Genomic DNA, 13,734 nt, shown 5'->3' with positions numbered 1-13,734 from the left:
TTGTCCTTTTGTCCTTTCGTCGGTGCAGTTTGTGGGGGTGGAGAGCAGACAGGGCACAGATGGTCTCACTCTGATCCTATACACAATGTGTACAAGATCAAGAGACCACTGTAGTCACTGTCTTCCCAGGAACACAGGGACTGCTCCTTCTCTTCATCCCTTAGAGTGCACATCACCCCCAACCTGGAGGGAAGGGCCCAAGTCCTTAGTACCTCCCTCATCCTTGGTGCAATGATGAATTTGGGGTTGTGTATATTTTTCAGTGGCTCCTACTAAAGGCTCTGCTTGATAGATGCTAGCTAATACATAATAACTATGATACTGTAGTGTGTGTTAGTCTAAGGAGGGCAAATGGTGAGCTTCAAATGGTGCTCACTTGTAGGAAAGCCCTATATATTAGGTAGTAAGTGTGGCCATGTGAGGGCGTCTGAATTTTGTGAGTACGTGCAAGCCTGCTGAAGACTGTATTGGCTACAATGTTATGGTGAAGTCACATATCTGAGGTAACTCCTGTATTTTGAGGAGTTTGCGTTATGATGTGAAAATCTGTTCTCATGTGAGACTTTTGAGAGGGTTTTTTTCCTCTGTTTGGGAATGGTGCTCCTAATTCCCTGGGGTAGGCTGAAACCCACCATTTATGCAGTGCTCACATGGCTCATTCAAGCCCCGTTAGAGCAGGGGCTTATTAGAACAGTGTGGAGAATGGCAATTTTGTTTTGTGGCAACTTTCAAGGTTTTGAAATTTTTGTTTTCATTCCAGTGCAGATGTTTTTGCAAAATAGAATTGTGTCAAATGTCTGTTTTTCAGACCAAAACCTCACCCTTCCTGAGTTGAAAAGCTTTTCTGGGTCATGTCCGTCTGTCTTTCTGACTCTCACCATGTAGCCTAGTGGGTAGAACACGGCTGGGGATATGGGAAACAACCCAGGTTCCAATCCCTGCTCTGTCTGATTCAGAGTGATCTGGGATGAAAAACTCTGCTTTGGATCAGGCAGAGCAGAGACTGAAACCTGGGCTGTTTCCTACATCCCAGGAAGGATAAGTTTCTGCAAAATGTTTAGGGTTTGAGATTTCATCAAAAATGTTCTTACTCGTTCTGTATGCTGTGTACCTGTAGCTGTGTTCGTCCCAGGATATTGGAGAGACAAGGTGGATGAGGTGCGATCTTTTATTGGACCAACTTCTGTTGGTGAGAGAGACCAGCGTTTGAGCCACATGCAGCTGTTCTTCCTCTAGCACCACCAGAAAAAGTTTTGTTGAAAAACTCAAATCAGCTCTAGTACTATCCAGATGGACCTCTGGTTTGAACCAGCGTGGCAGTGGCCATGTCTCTGAGGGTGGGAGAGGGACTTTCAAGCAGCCTTACGTCTGAATTTCCTTTTTCTTTTCACTTATTTTCATACAAATTTTAGATGAATGGTTGACGTCGGATTTGACTACCTATGGGAAAGGAAGATTTTTTTTTAATCTGCAGACTGGGATGGAAATAAAAACCTTCCAAGCTACTATAGACTGTTTGGAAACATTAAAGCAAATTTTATTACAGGGATTATTTTACATTACACTCACTTATTAAACCCTAAAGACATCTTTTTAAAAACTACTGTATATAAGGACAAAAGCAGTTCAATAGTAGGGTGAAACATATATTTTGGGTTTTTTTGTCTTCCTGGCTATCATTTCAGAAAGACCACATGATTCATTATATGAAGTCAGAATATTTAGCAAACAATAAGACATGAGTAAATCCAAAACTAGATTAGTAAATTATAGAACACTCGCGCATATTGAATTTAAACATCAGTTGGCATGTAAGTGATATTTTCAGTGTATTAACAAAAATGAGAAAAACACTGTAACCCTAGAATTGTAATTAGAGAACCTAAAATTTGACTGTAGGCTTCAAATATGCGATTGCCATGTCTTCTAGTGTTCGTATTGTACTATTTATGAATGAAAAGTATTGGAGATTTATACAATAGTGTTTGCAAGGCTTATGAAGGAGTTACTCCAGATTAATTGTGTTTTGAGTTATTCTAACTTTTGTGTACCAGCTTGGTTGCTAAATAGAATTGCATAACTGGCTTCAAAATCTGTTTGAAGTGTACTTACTAACCTCACAATTTTTTTTATGAGGAGACTCCTCAAAAATTACAGCCATAATAAAAACTTACTTATTTAGAACAGCCACTCCAATAAGCTTAAGTACACTTTGAGATCAACAGGCCAAACTGTTGGACTCCTGTTTCTTTAGTGCAATCAGTACCAAGTATAAAAGATGAATAAATGTGACACAAGGCCTGGACTTTTTTACTAATTTCTTTTGTCCTATTTTATACAATAGTATTTAATTACTAGGAAGTCAGACACACATCATTTTAATGAAACATAAAATGATAGAGAATTTGTAAAGTAAGTTAGAGACAAGGAATAAAGCCTTCAGAGTATGAACAACGCCACACACATTAAGAAGGGCAGAAGTCCATTTTCAAAGGGATAGAATGGGATTAGTCACTTCCATACTAAGGTGATTTTGTGCCCCATGTTATTACATAGGAAAGGGCATAAACAAAATACTTTTTTTTCTTTTTTTGAACAAAAGCCAACATATTGTGGACCTGATCCTTAGAAGTGCTTAGGTTTGCCAACTTTCTAATTGCACAAAACTGAGCACCCTACCCTGGCCCTTCCCTGAGGCCCTGCCTCCTGCTCACTACATTCCCCCTCCCTCGGTGGCTCGCTCTTCCCCATCCTCACTCACTTTCAGTAGGTTGGGGTGTGGGAGGGGGTGAGGCCAGAAATGAGGGGTTCAGGGTGCAGGAGGAGGCTCTGGGCTGGGGGGGGATTGGGGTGTGGGCTCTGGGATAGGGCCAGGGATGGGGGTTTGGGGTGCAGGAGGGGGCTCCAGGCTGGGGGGGTGGGGCAGAGGGGTTCAGGGTTTGGGAGGAGGCTCTGGGCTGGGGCAGGGGGTTGGGGGGCAGGGAGTGAGGGTTCCCATCTGTGGGTGTAGGGTTGGGGCTGGGGCTGAAGATTAGGGCCTTGGGATGCAGGAGGGGGCTGCTGGGTTTGGGAGGTAGGGCAGAGGGGTTCAGAGTGTGGGAGGGGGAAGTGGGTTGGGGTGCAGGGGGGTGAGGGCTCCATTTGGGGGTGTAGGCTGTGGGGTGGGGCTGGGAATGAGGGGATTGGAGTACAGGAGGGGGCTCTGGGTTTGGGAGGGGGTTCAGGGATGGGGCAGGGGGTTGGGGTGCAGGATTACCTCTGGTGGCTCCTGGTCCACGGTGCAGCGCGGGGGCTAAGGCAGTCTTCCTACCTGTCCTGAGTCTGCGCTGCTCCCTGGATGCAGCCAGCACTGCAGGTTCAGATCCTAGGTGGAGGGACAGCAGGCACCTCTGCATGATGTTCTTGCCCATGGGTACAGCCTCCACAGCTACTGTTGGCTGTGGTTCTCGGCCAATGAGAGTGTGGAGCGGTGCTCGGGGTGGGGGTAGTGCATGGAGCCCCATGGCCCCCTGCGTAGAAGCCAGACCTGCTGGCTCTTCCGGGTTGCAGTGTAGAGCCAGGACAGGTAGGGACTAGCCTGCCTTAGCTCCGCAGAACCGCCGACCGGACTTTTAATGGCCCAGTCGGCGATGCTGACCAGAGCCACTAGGGTCCCTTTTCCACCAGGTATTCTGGTCGAAAACCAGACATCTGGTCACCTTAGAAGTGCTGAGTGAATCAGGCTCTTAAGGTAAAAGTAAATGTAGAATTTGGTGTAATTTATTTTGCTTTAGCTGTAATCATTTTACACTAGCTAAAAGTAGAGAACTGTTGGAGCACAGCCTTATTTGATGATGGCTGATATATTACAGATATTGTTTACCTAGTCATTGCTTTTCGAACACTTCAGACTACGAAAGATGGGGACAGTGGGGGGAAATTTACCTGTGATACATGTGTTTTGTTTTAGATTAAGGCTGAACTAATATTCGTTTTAGTCAAGATCCAATGTTCAAGTACAATATATAGGCTATAAGCTGGTTTTTTTAACTGATGCTAGATGAACTATTGTTCCTCTGTTATGATATGGATTTATCCACATGTGTAAATTTGTAGGCAATATGAAAACTTCAGCCAGTGAGTATCTACCGAATATCAATCTGTCTGTACAGAGATTTAAAAAAAAAAAGCACATCACTTACAATGTGTACACATACCAGAAATAAAGCATAAAACTGCTCATTAATAACACACAATTCCCAAAGGGAAAAAACCCTTACAAAATCCAGTAAGACACACAAACCAGTATCTAGTACAAATTCCTTCATGAACACAAGCTTTTTACAAAGATCTCTATGGTGGCAATAACCTCACAATAAAAATAGGTAGTTCTAAACAATACTTAGGAAGAGTTCGCTTTTCTTGTTCTGAAGGAGACCGTTTGAATGACTATGTACAGGAAACAATTCTGTTGATTGTAAAGTTGCCGAGTTGCAGAAAATAGTCATTTATTTTAATGGATAATATTTGCTGTGGGCCTGATTCTCACCCTGTTGTAAGTCCAGAGTGACTCCATTGAAGTAAATGGAGTTACACTGGGGTAAAATGGTGCTCAAGATCAGAGTCTAGCCCAGAGAATCCATTTTATGTTATGCAAGGTTAAAATCAATCAGCTGAAGTTTGGAAACTGCTATTGGTATCTGACACATTTGTTTCAGTATTACTAAAATTGAGACCTGAATGGACAAAACTCGAGACTGCTACAATTAAAGGGACACCAAAAATCTGAAAACTATTAATTTAAGAAAAGTGAGTTCTAAGGCTCACTCACTCCTGCGTCCCTTGGCCAGCTTTTGTGATTTTTACGGTCCTATTCTTCTGTTCTTTAACAGTCTCACTCTCATTGCATGAAAGATCCAGACAAATGAAAGGGGAAATTGCCTCTACAGGAGAAACAGAGAAACTGATTACATACAAAGGTCTGGTCTACACTTAAAAAGTTAGGGTGACCTAGCGAAGTGGCTCAGGGGTCTGAAAAATCCGTACCCTCGAGCAATCTAGTTAAGCCGACCTAACCCATGATGTAGACAGTGCTAGGTCAACGGAAGAATTCTTCCATCAACCTAGCTACGGCTTCTTGGGCAGGTGGATTGACTCTGGCTGACAGGACGTCCCCTCCCGTCGAGTTCGGTAGTGTCTACTCTGCAGAACTACAGTGACACAGCTGCAGCGCTGCACTAGTATTTCAAGGTCAGAGAAGCCCAAAGTGCAGTCAGGCCTGTAAAGTAAACAAACTGGAAAAAATAGTGAAATAACTTTTCTCTCGTCTTTCATTGACAGTAAGCACACACGCTTCTTGTAGTTATATAGTCGTTAAAATATTACGGAGAAGTTTGATTTCTAGGTTGGCTTTGAAGTCTGATATTCCATCCTTAATTCAGCCTGTTGTGCTGAGGTAGGCATCACACAGTGAACGATGCGTAACAGAGTGTGCTGGTCTAAGAACCCTGCAATTCTCAGAGGGTCAGCAGGCCTGATCCTTGGAAGTGCTAAGTGCCTCTCTTACTATTTCTGTTTGTAACAAATCGTTCCCAAACTTCGGTAGACTTGATCCTGCTGTTACCTTACGTGTGTGTGTCAGGTCCATAAACAGTGGAAATGCTATGTTACTGCTGTGATGGAGGGAAAGGAATAAGTAGCAAAAAACGTGTGCAAGGAAACTCTGTGTGTTGTAGATATAACCTCGGGGGGGAGGGGCGGGTTGGTCTTTGCAAGCGAAGGCAGATAGGAAAAGAAAAGGAGGCATGTTGCCCACAGAGGCATGGCCAGAATCAATGTTACTTCTGGCTACATGATTTTTCTGGCCTTTATGGCAAGTTGGGAATGAGGCGTCCATCTCACAGCTCTACTGTGTGTATTCTCCCTTCCATGCAAGCACAGCCCCTTTGCTCAGGCTAAATACTATTTTTGCAAAAACCCAATGCTGTATTGTACTAGTATCTGAAAACTCTCTATAATGCCCCTTTGATGGAGCTCTTATTGTCCCAGCTTCAACTAAAGTGCTTTGAATGGTATCATGAAATGCTATTTTAGAAAACTAAAAGCTCTGTGGTTTAAAGTGAATTGAGAATTTAAAAAAATTGACTCCCTTTAGTACATTTGCCACCATGTACAATACCACAGTACATCTTTAAAGCTCTAGTATGGCTCTACAAACTGAATCACATGCGGGGAAGAAGGGGGGCATCAGAGTACCCTTCACAAAGGGGATGCTGCAGGCATTCTGCGTGGAGCAGGAGCAAGTCCAATGGCTGCAAGGGTGCTGAGGGGGAGCACGCTTACCTGTAGCACTTGCTACACCTTTTCATTGGGTATAGCATGCCCTTCCCCCAGTAATACTTTGCATTGACTGGTTGGCATGCAAGGAGGTGGGACATGGAGATGTCCCTGTCCTCCTCAGGCAGGCCTCCTCTCAGAACTGGACTGCTGCAGGCAAGATTGGCTGGCTTCCCCTGCTTCTGCTCTCCAGAACGGACACCTCTCTGTGCCTTTTCACTATCTAATGCACTTCTGCAAGGTAGCCATAACTTGGCCCAAAGTGTCCCGTAATAATGTATCCCTTAGCTGTTCAGTAGAAAAAGAAAAATGCTCTCAATTCAAAGAAGTTTTAACAGAAGACTTCGTGTTACTCAGTAGACATGGAAAGCGTTCCTGCTATTGATGATGCTCTCAAATATATGCAGCTAAGTCACAGTCAGATCATTTGGTGTTGGTCGGAATAATATTAGCCATCCTGAATTAGTTTGGCACTAATGTGGCTGTGTTGAGTACTGTGATTCCAGAGGAATTCCTCTGTTTGGTTGTAGTCACCAGGTGCTCTGTATAAAACTATGTCTTGCTGCATGACTTAATTTCACAGGAATGATTGATATAAAATGGCTGGCCAAACTGTGGTTCGTGAGCCGCATGCGGCTCTTTTACAGTTAAAGTGCAGTTCATGGAGCCCTCCCTCCCCTGTTCTCCACCTACCAGACTGGGAGAGGGGAGCTCAGGGCTTCTGCCCTGCGGCAGGGTGGTAGGCCTAGGGGCTTCTGCCCTGCGGAGAGTGGGATCTCTGGGCTCTAGTCTCGCTGGAGGTGTCTGCTAGGGCTCAGGGCTTCAGCCCTGCTCCTGCTCAAGCCCTGAGCCCCAGCAGGTGCGCCCAGCTCTCAAACTTCTGAAGATTATTTTATGTGGCTCAGAGGGTCAGTACATTTGGCCACCCTGATATAAAATATATTGTATGTCTTCAAATTAAATCCCTACCATAAAATAGTCAGGCTATTGCAACACGCAGTGACTCAGTATCCCATTGCTGTTCTGGCTTGCAAAGCAATCCTCCCATTCCTGAGGGGGATAAATTATGAGACCAATCAACTGCTGAATAACTATCGCCCTGAGGGGATTGGATTATTGCCTTGTAAAACAGAGGAGTAGTGGTGTTATTGCTATTGTAGTCTGAGGGATTTTTCTTTTCATTTCCTATCAGGTTGAGGAAGGGGAGAGGTTGTCCTTTTTTAAATTTTTGTACCCTCCTCTGGAGGGCAGGTACAGTTGAGGCGACTTGTTGTGCTCAGGAATTTCATGATGTCATGCCAGTCTCATTGCTGTGAATAAAATGACCAGAATCAGGGACTGAAATGACTACTACCCTGCACTCTGATTGGACGAGGGGTCCCTTTGTATTGTGAGGTGTGATTGCGGGAACAGTGACGGGGAATGTCAGCATCTACTCTATTGTGACATATTCACCAGAGAACTTTGGAATAACTCACATTCATTATTCTGACACAGATTAGGCTCTAATGGCAATTGATGGATGGGGAGGCAAAGAAAGTTGATCTGCCAAAGGTTTGTCGTCTTGTCCTTGTCCACCTTGGCTTGGATCTTGCAAGAGCAACTTGTATTTCACTGTATTGAGCTTTCCATCAAATACGATGTCTCCTTTCAAAATAATAATCTTGACCTAAAATTAAAATATTGCTTACAGATGGTTTTCTGAACTCTTTCAACATTGTTTTTGTAAGTTGATAGGAGGTGATTCTTGTCAGATGTCTTGACCAAACTCCATCTTGCAGTGCCAAATTGTTTGTTTTCTGTCATTCACTTGGATAGTTGGCTCTTGAAAGCTGCTCGCTGCATTCTAAACTCACCTCTCCCATCTTGAGGCACATCATTATAGTTTTCTGAAAAATATAAGAATGTTTGCCTGTAAGTGTCAAGAAGACAGTGTAATGGGAAATAGCTTAACTGTAAACCTGTATTGTCTCATTGTTTGTTTTAAAACAATCCCTTCTAAGTAGAGCTGAACAAATAATTGATATTTTTAGTTTGGTGGTTGAACTGAAAAATCTGAGGGTGGGGGAGTTTGTTTTGAACCGAAACTGAAATGAAAAACTGGAAAAAAAACGAAACAAACAAGTTGAGGTTGATTTCAAAATGACATTTTCAAAACTATTTGATTAGTTCAGGTGCCCTAGAAATGAACTTTTCAGTAAATTTACTATTTGCCCAATTTTTTTTGTTCAGCTCTTCTTATAAGGACCCTGACCGTGCAAATACTTTAGCACATGCGTAACTTATTAATTTAAGTAGTCCTATTGATGAGTTTGATTAATCAGCTGTGTAAGAGCTTGCTTAGGGTATGTCTACACTACGAAATTAGGTCGAATTTATAGAAGTCAGTTTTTTTGAAATCGGTTTTATATATTCGAGTGTGTGTGTCCCCACAGAAAATGCTCTAAAGTGCATTAAGTGCATTAACTCGGCGGAGCGCTTCCACAGTACCGAGGCAAGCGTCGACTTCTGGAGCGTTGCACTGTGGGTAGCTATCCCACAGTTCCCGCAGTCTCCGCTGCCCATTGGAATTCTGGGTTGATATCCCAATGCCTGATGCGGCAAAAAACATTGTCGCAGGTGGTTCTGGGTACATGTCGTCAGGACCCCGTTCCCACCCTCCCTCCCCCCGTGAAAGCAAGGGCAGACAATCATTTCGCGCCTTTTTTGTCTGCTGCCAGCCAAAGATGTAAAGGATCAATGGAGTGGGTCAGAACAAGACATAGACCAGATTTGTTTTGGACTCATTTTCCTCCTCCCCTGTCTAGATCACACTGCAGTCAGTCACAGAGAAGGCGCAGCGAGGTTAATCTAGCCATGTATCAATCAGAGGCCAGGCTAACCTCCTTGTTCCAATAAGAACGATAACTTTGGTGCACCATTTCTTATTGGAACCCTCCGTGCAGTCCTGCCTGAAATACTCCTTGATGTACAGGCACACCCTTTGTTGATTTTAGCTCCCTGAAGCCAACCCTGTAAGCCGTGTCGTCAGTCGCCCCTCCCTCCGTCAGAGCAACGGCAGACAATTGTTCCGCGCCTTCTTTCTGTGCGGACGCCATACCAAGGCAAGCATGGAGGCCGCTGAGCTCATTTTGGCAATTAGGAGCACATTAAACACCACACGCATTATCCAGCAATATATGCAGCACCAGAACATGGCAACGCGATACCGGGCGAGGAGGCGACGTCAGCGCGGTCCCGTGAGTGATCAGGACATGGACACAGATTTCTCTGAAAGCATGGGCCCTGCCAATGCATGCATCATGGTGCTAATGGGGCAGGTTGATGCTGTGGAACGCCGATTCTGGGCTCGGGAAACAAGCACAGACTGGTGGGACCGCATAGTGTTGCAGGTCTGGGACGATTCCCAGTGGCTGCGAAACTTTCGCATGCGTAAGGGCACTTTCATGGAACTTTGTGACTTGCTTTCCCCTGCCCTGAAGCGCATGAATACCAGGATGAGAGCAGCCCTCACAGTTGAGAAGCGAGTGGCGATAGCCCTGTGGAAGCTTGCAACGCCAGACAGCTACCGGTCAGTTGGGAATCAATTTGGAGTGGGCAAATCTACTGTGGGGGCTGCTGTGATGCAAGTAGCTCACGCAATCAAAGATCTGCTGATATCAAGGGTAGTGACCCTGGGAAATGTGCAGGTCATAGTGGATGGCTTTGCTGCAATGGGATTCCCTAACTGTGGTGGGGCTATAGACGGAACGCATATCCCTATCTTGGCACCAGAGCACCAAGCCGGCGAGTACATAAACCGCAAGGGGTACTTTTCGATAGTGCTGCAAGCTCTGGTGGATCACAAGGGACGTTTCACCAACATCAACGTGGGATGGCCGGGAAAGGTGCATGACGCTCACATCTTCAGGAACTCTGGTCTGTTTCAAAAGCTGCAGGAAGGGACTTTCTTCCCAGACCAGAAAATAACTGTTGGGGATGTTGAAATGCCTATATGTATCCTTGGGGACCCAGCCTACCCCTTAATGCCATGGCTCATGAAGCCGTACACAGGCAGCCTGGACAGTGGTCAGGAGCTGTTCAACTACAGGCTGAGCAAGTGCAGAATGGTGGTAGAATGTGCATTTGGACGTTTAAAGGCGCGCTGGCGCAGTTTACTGACTCGCTTAGACCTCAGCGAAACCAATATTCCCACTGTTATTACTGCTTGCTGTGTGCTCCACAATATCTGTGAGAGTAAGGGGGAGACGTTTATGGTGGGGTGGGAGATTGAGGCAAATCGCCTGGCTGCTGGTTACGCGCAGCCAGACACCAGGGCGGTTAGAAGAGCTCAGGAGGGCTCGGCACGCATCAGAGAAGCTTTGAAAACCAGTTTCATGACTGGCCAGGCTACAGTGTGAAAGTTCTGTTTGTTTCTCCCTGATGAAACCCCCCGCCCCTTGGTTCACTCTACTTCCCTGTAAGCTAACCACCCTCCCCTCCTCCCTTTAATCACCGCTTGCAGAGGCAATAAAGTCATTGCTGCTTCACAGTCATGCATTCGTTATTCATTCATCACACAAATAGGGGGATGACTACCAAGGTATCCCAGGAGGGGTGGTGGAGGAGGGAAGGAAAATGCCACACAGCACATTAAGCACAGCACTTTAAAAGTTTACAACTTTAAAATTTATTGAATGACAGCCTTCTTTTTTTTGGGCAATCCTCTGTTGTGGAGTCGCTGGTTGGCCGGAGGCCCCCCCACCGCGTTCTTGGGCGTCTGGGTGTGGAGGCTATGGAACTTGGGGAGGAGGGCGGTTGGTTACAGAGGGGCAGCAGTGGCAGTCTGTGCTCCAGCTGCCTTTGCTGCAGCTCAACCATACACTGGAGCATTCTGGTTTGGTCCTGCAGCAGCCTCAGCATTGAATCCTGCCTTCTCTCATCACGCTGCCGCGACATTTGAGCTTCAGCCCTGTCTTCTGCCCGCCACTTACTCTCTTCAGCCCTCCACCTCTCCTCCCGGTCATTTTGTGCTTTCCTGCACTCTGACATTATTTGCCTCCACGCATTCGTCTGTGCTCTGTCAGTGTGGGAGGACAGCATGAGCTCGGAGAACATTTCATCTCGAGTGCGTTTTTTTTTCTTTCTAAGCTTCACTAGCCTCTGGGAAGGAGAAGATCCTGTGATCATTGAAACACATCCAGCTGGTGGAGAAAAAAAAAGGGACAGCGGTATTTAAAAACACACATTTTATAAAACAGTGGCTACACTCTTTCAGGGTAAACCTTGCTGTTAACATTACATACATAGCACATGTGCTTTCATTACAAGGTCGCATTTTGCCTCCTCCCACCGCGTGACTACCCCCTCAACCCTCCCCCCTCCCCGTGGCTAACAGCGGGGAACATTTCTGTTCAGCCACAGGCAAACAGCCCAGCAGGAATGTGTCCCTGAAGAAAAGCACCCTATTTCAACCAGGTGACCATGAATTATATCTCACTCTCCTGAGGATAACACAGAGAGAGAAAGAACGGATTTTGGTTGAATGCCAGCAAACATACACTGCAATGCTTTGTTCTACAGTGATTCCCGAGTATGTGTTACTGGCCTGGAGTGATAAAAGTGTCCTACCATGAAGGACGAAATAAGGCTGCCCTCCCCAGAAACCTTTTGCAAAGGCTTTAGGACTACATCTAGGAGAACCGCAAATGCCAGGGCAAAGTAATCCTTTCACATGCTTGCTTTTAAACCATGTATAGCATTTTAAAAGGTACACTCACCAGAGGTCCCTTCTCCGCCTGCTGGGTCCAGGAGGCAGCCTTGGGTGGGTTCGGGGGGTACTGGCTCCAGGTCTAGGGTGAGAAACAGTTCCTGGCTGTCGGGAAAACCGGTTTCTCCGCTTGCTTGCTGTGAGCCATCTACAACCTCCTCCTCCTCCTCCTCATCTTCTTCGTCCCCAAAACCTGCTTCCGTATTGCCTCCATCTCCATTGAAGGAGTCAAACAACACGGCTGGGGTAGTGGTGGCTGAACCCCCTAAAATGGCATGCAGCTCATCATAGAAGCGGCATGTTTGGGGCTCTGACCCAGAGCGGCTGTTCGCCTCTCTGGTTTTCTGGTAGGCTTGCCTCAGCTCCTTCAGTTTCACGCGGCACTGCTTCGGGTCCCTGTTATGGCCTCTGTCCTTCATGCCCTGGGAGATTTTCACAAAGGTTTTGGCATTTCGAAAACTGGAACGGAGTTCTGATAGCACGGATTCCTCTCCCCAAACAGCGATCAGATCCCGTACCTCCCGTTCGGTCCATGCTGGAGCTCTTTTGCGATTCTGGGACTCCATCATGGTCACCTGTGCTGATGAGCTCTGCATGGTCACCTGCAGCTTGCCACGCTGGCCAAACAGGAAATGAGATTCAAAAGTTCGCGGTTCTTTTCCTGTCTACCTGGCCAGTGCATCTGAGTTGAGAGTGCTGTCCAGAGCGGTCAGAATGGAGCACTCTGGGATAGCTCCCGGAGGCCAATACCATCGAATTGTGTCCACAGTACCCCAAATTCGAGCTGGGAACGTCGATTTAAGCGCTAATCCACTTGTCAGGGGTGGAGTAAGGAAATCGATTTTAAGAGCCCTTTAAGTCGAAATAAAGGGCTTCACTGTGTGGACGGGTGCAGGTTTAAATCGATTTAACGCTGCTAAATTCGACCTAAAGTCCTAGTGTAGACCAGGGCTCAGTTGGAGTCTAAAACAGACACTAACATTCGTTTCCTTCCCAAATTTCTCCTCCTCCATTGTGGATGACAGTTGTCAATACTGATTGTCTTGTTGCCCAAGAACATGACAAGGGGACAGTAACCTTTTTGTTTGTTTGTTTGTTTTTTTGTTAATAAGAGCATGACGTATTTGTCTTGAAACACGAAGGAAGAAACACGTGTAGTGTGAATTACTAGCAAGTACAAATGAAAACATAATTAAAATGGATTATTTAAATAAAAGCTTCCTGCTTGCTGATTTTAAATCCTGATAAAAATCAGTGATTTAAACCATTTTGATTTAAATCAATCCACCTTGGCTACTACAGTTGATCTAGTAAGTATTAATACTTGTAGAACACTCTCTAAAAATACCAAGTATGTGTACCTGTTCCTCTTGTGAGTTAATATCACTAACCTGAACAGTCTCATTGGAGTCACTGGGACTATTGGCCTGACCAAGTTTTACTCGTGTGAATAAAGGCTGAAAGATAAACCCCTACATAAGTGCTAAATATTATTCTTACTGATGTTGTTAATACCTTATGCATGGGGCACTGACTAGGAAACTAGTGTCCAATCCAGATACTCACTCTGCCACTGACTTATTTTGTGGCCTTGAGAAATCACTCCATGTTTCTAAACAGCTATTAGGATATTTATTTACTTTGCTCACATAACCCTTGAGAGGGTTATT

General features: G+C 45.5%; 1 protein-coding gene across 8 annotated transcripts in view; it reads right to left on the bottom strand.

Moving 5' to 3' along the window:
- Positions 1-1,524: 1,524 nt before the first annotated feature.
- SHISAL1 (shisa like 1) overlaps positions 1,525-13,734 on the bottom strand; it is a 313,432-nt gene continuing 301,222 nt past the window's right edge. For all 8 annotated transcript variants that reach the window (XM_084643260.1, XM_084643259.1, XM_084643261.1 and 5 more), the window contains one exon: positions 1,525-8,204. In XM_084643260.1, coding sequence (XP_084499386.1) covers position 8,204 — 1 coding nt within the window. In that variant the 3' untranslated portion in view covers positions 1,525-8,203. The remainder of the gene's footprint in view (positions 8,205-13,734) is intronic.

Source organism: Lepidochelys olivacea (genome assembly GCF_965140295.1).
Source record: "Lepidochelys olivacea isolate rLepOli2 genome assembly, chromosome: 1".
Taxonomy (NCBI): domain Eukaryota; kingdom Metazoa; phylum Chordata; order Testudines; family Cheloniidae; genus Lepidochelys; species Lepidochelys olivacea.
This window is presented reverse-complemented; position numbering and strand designations above follow the sequence as displayed.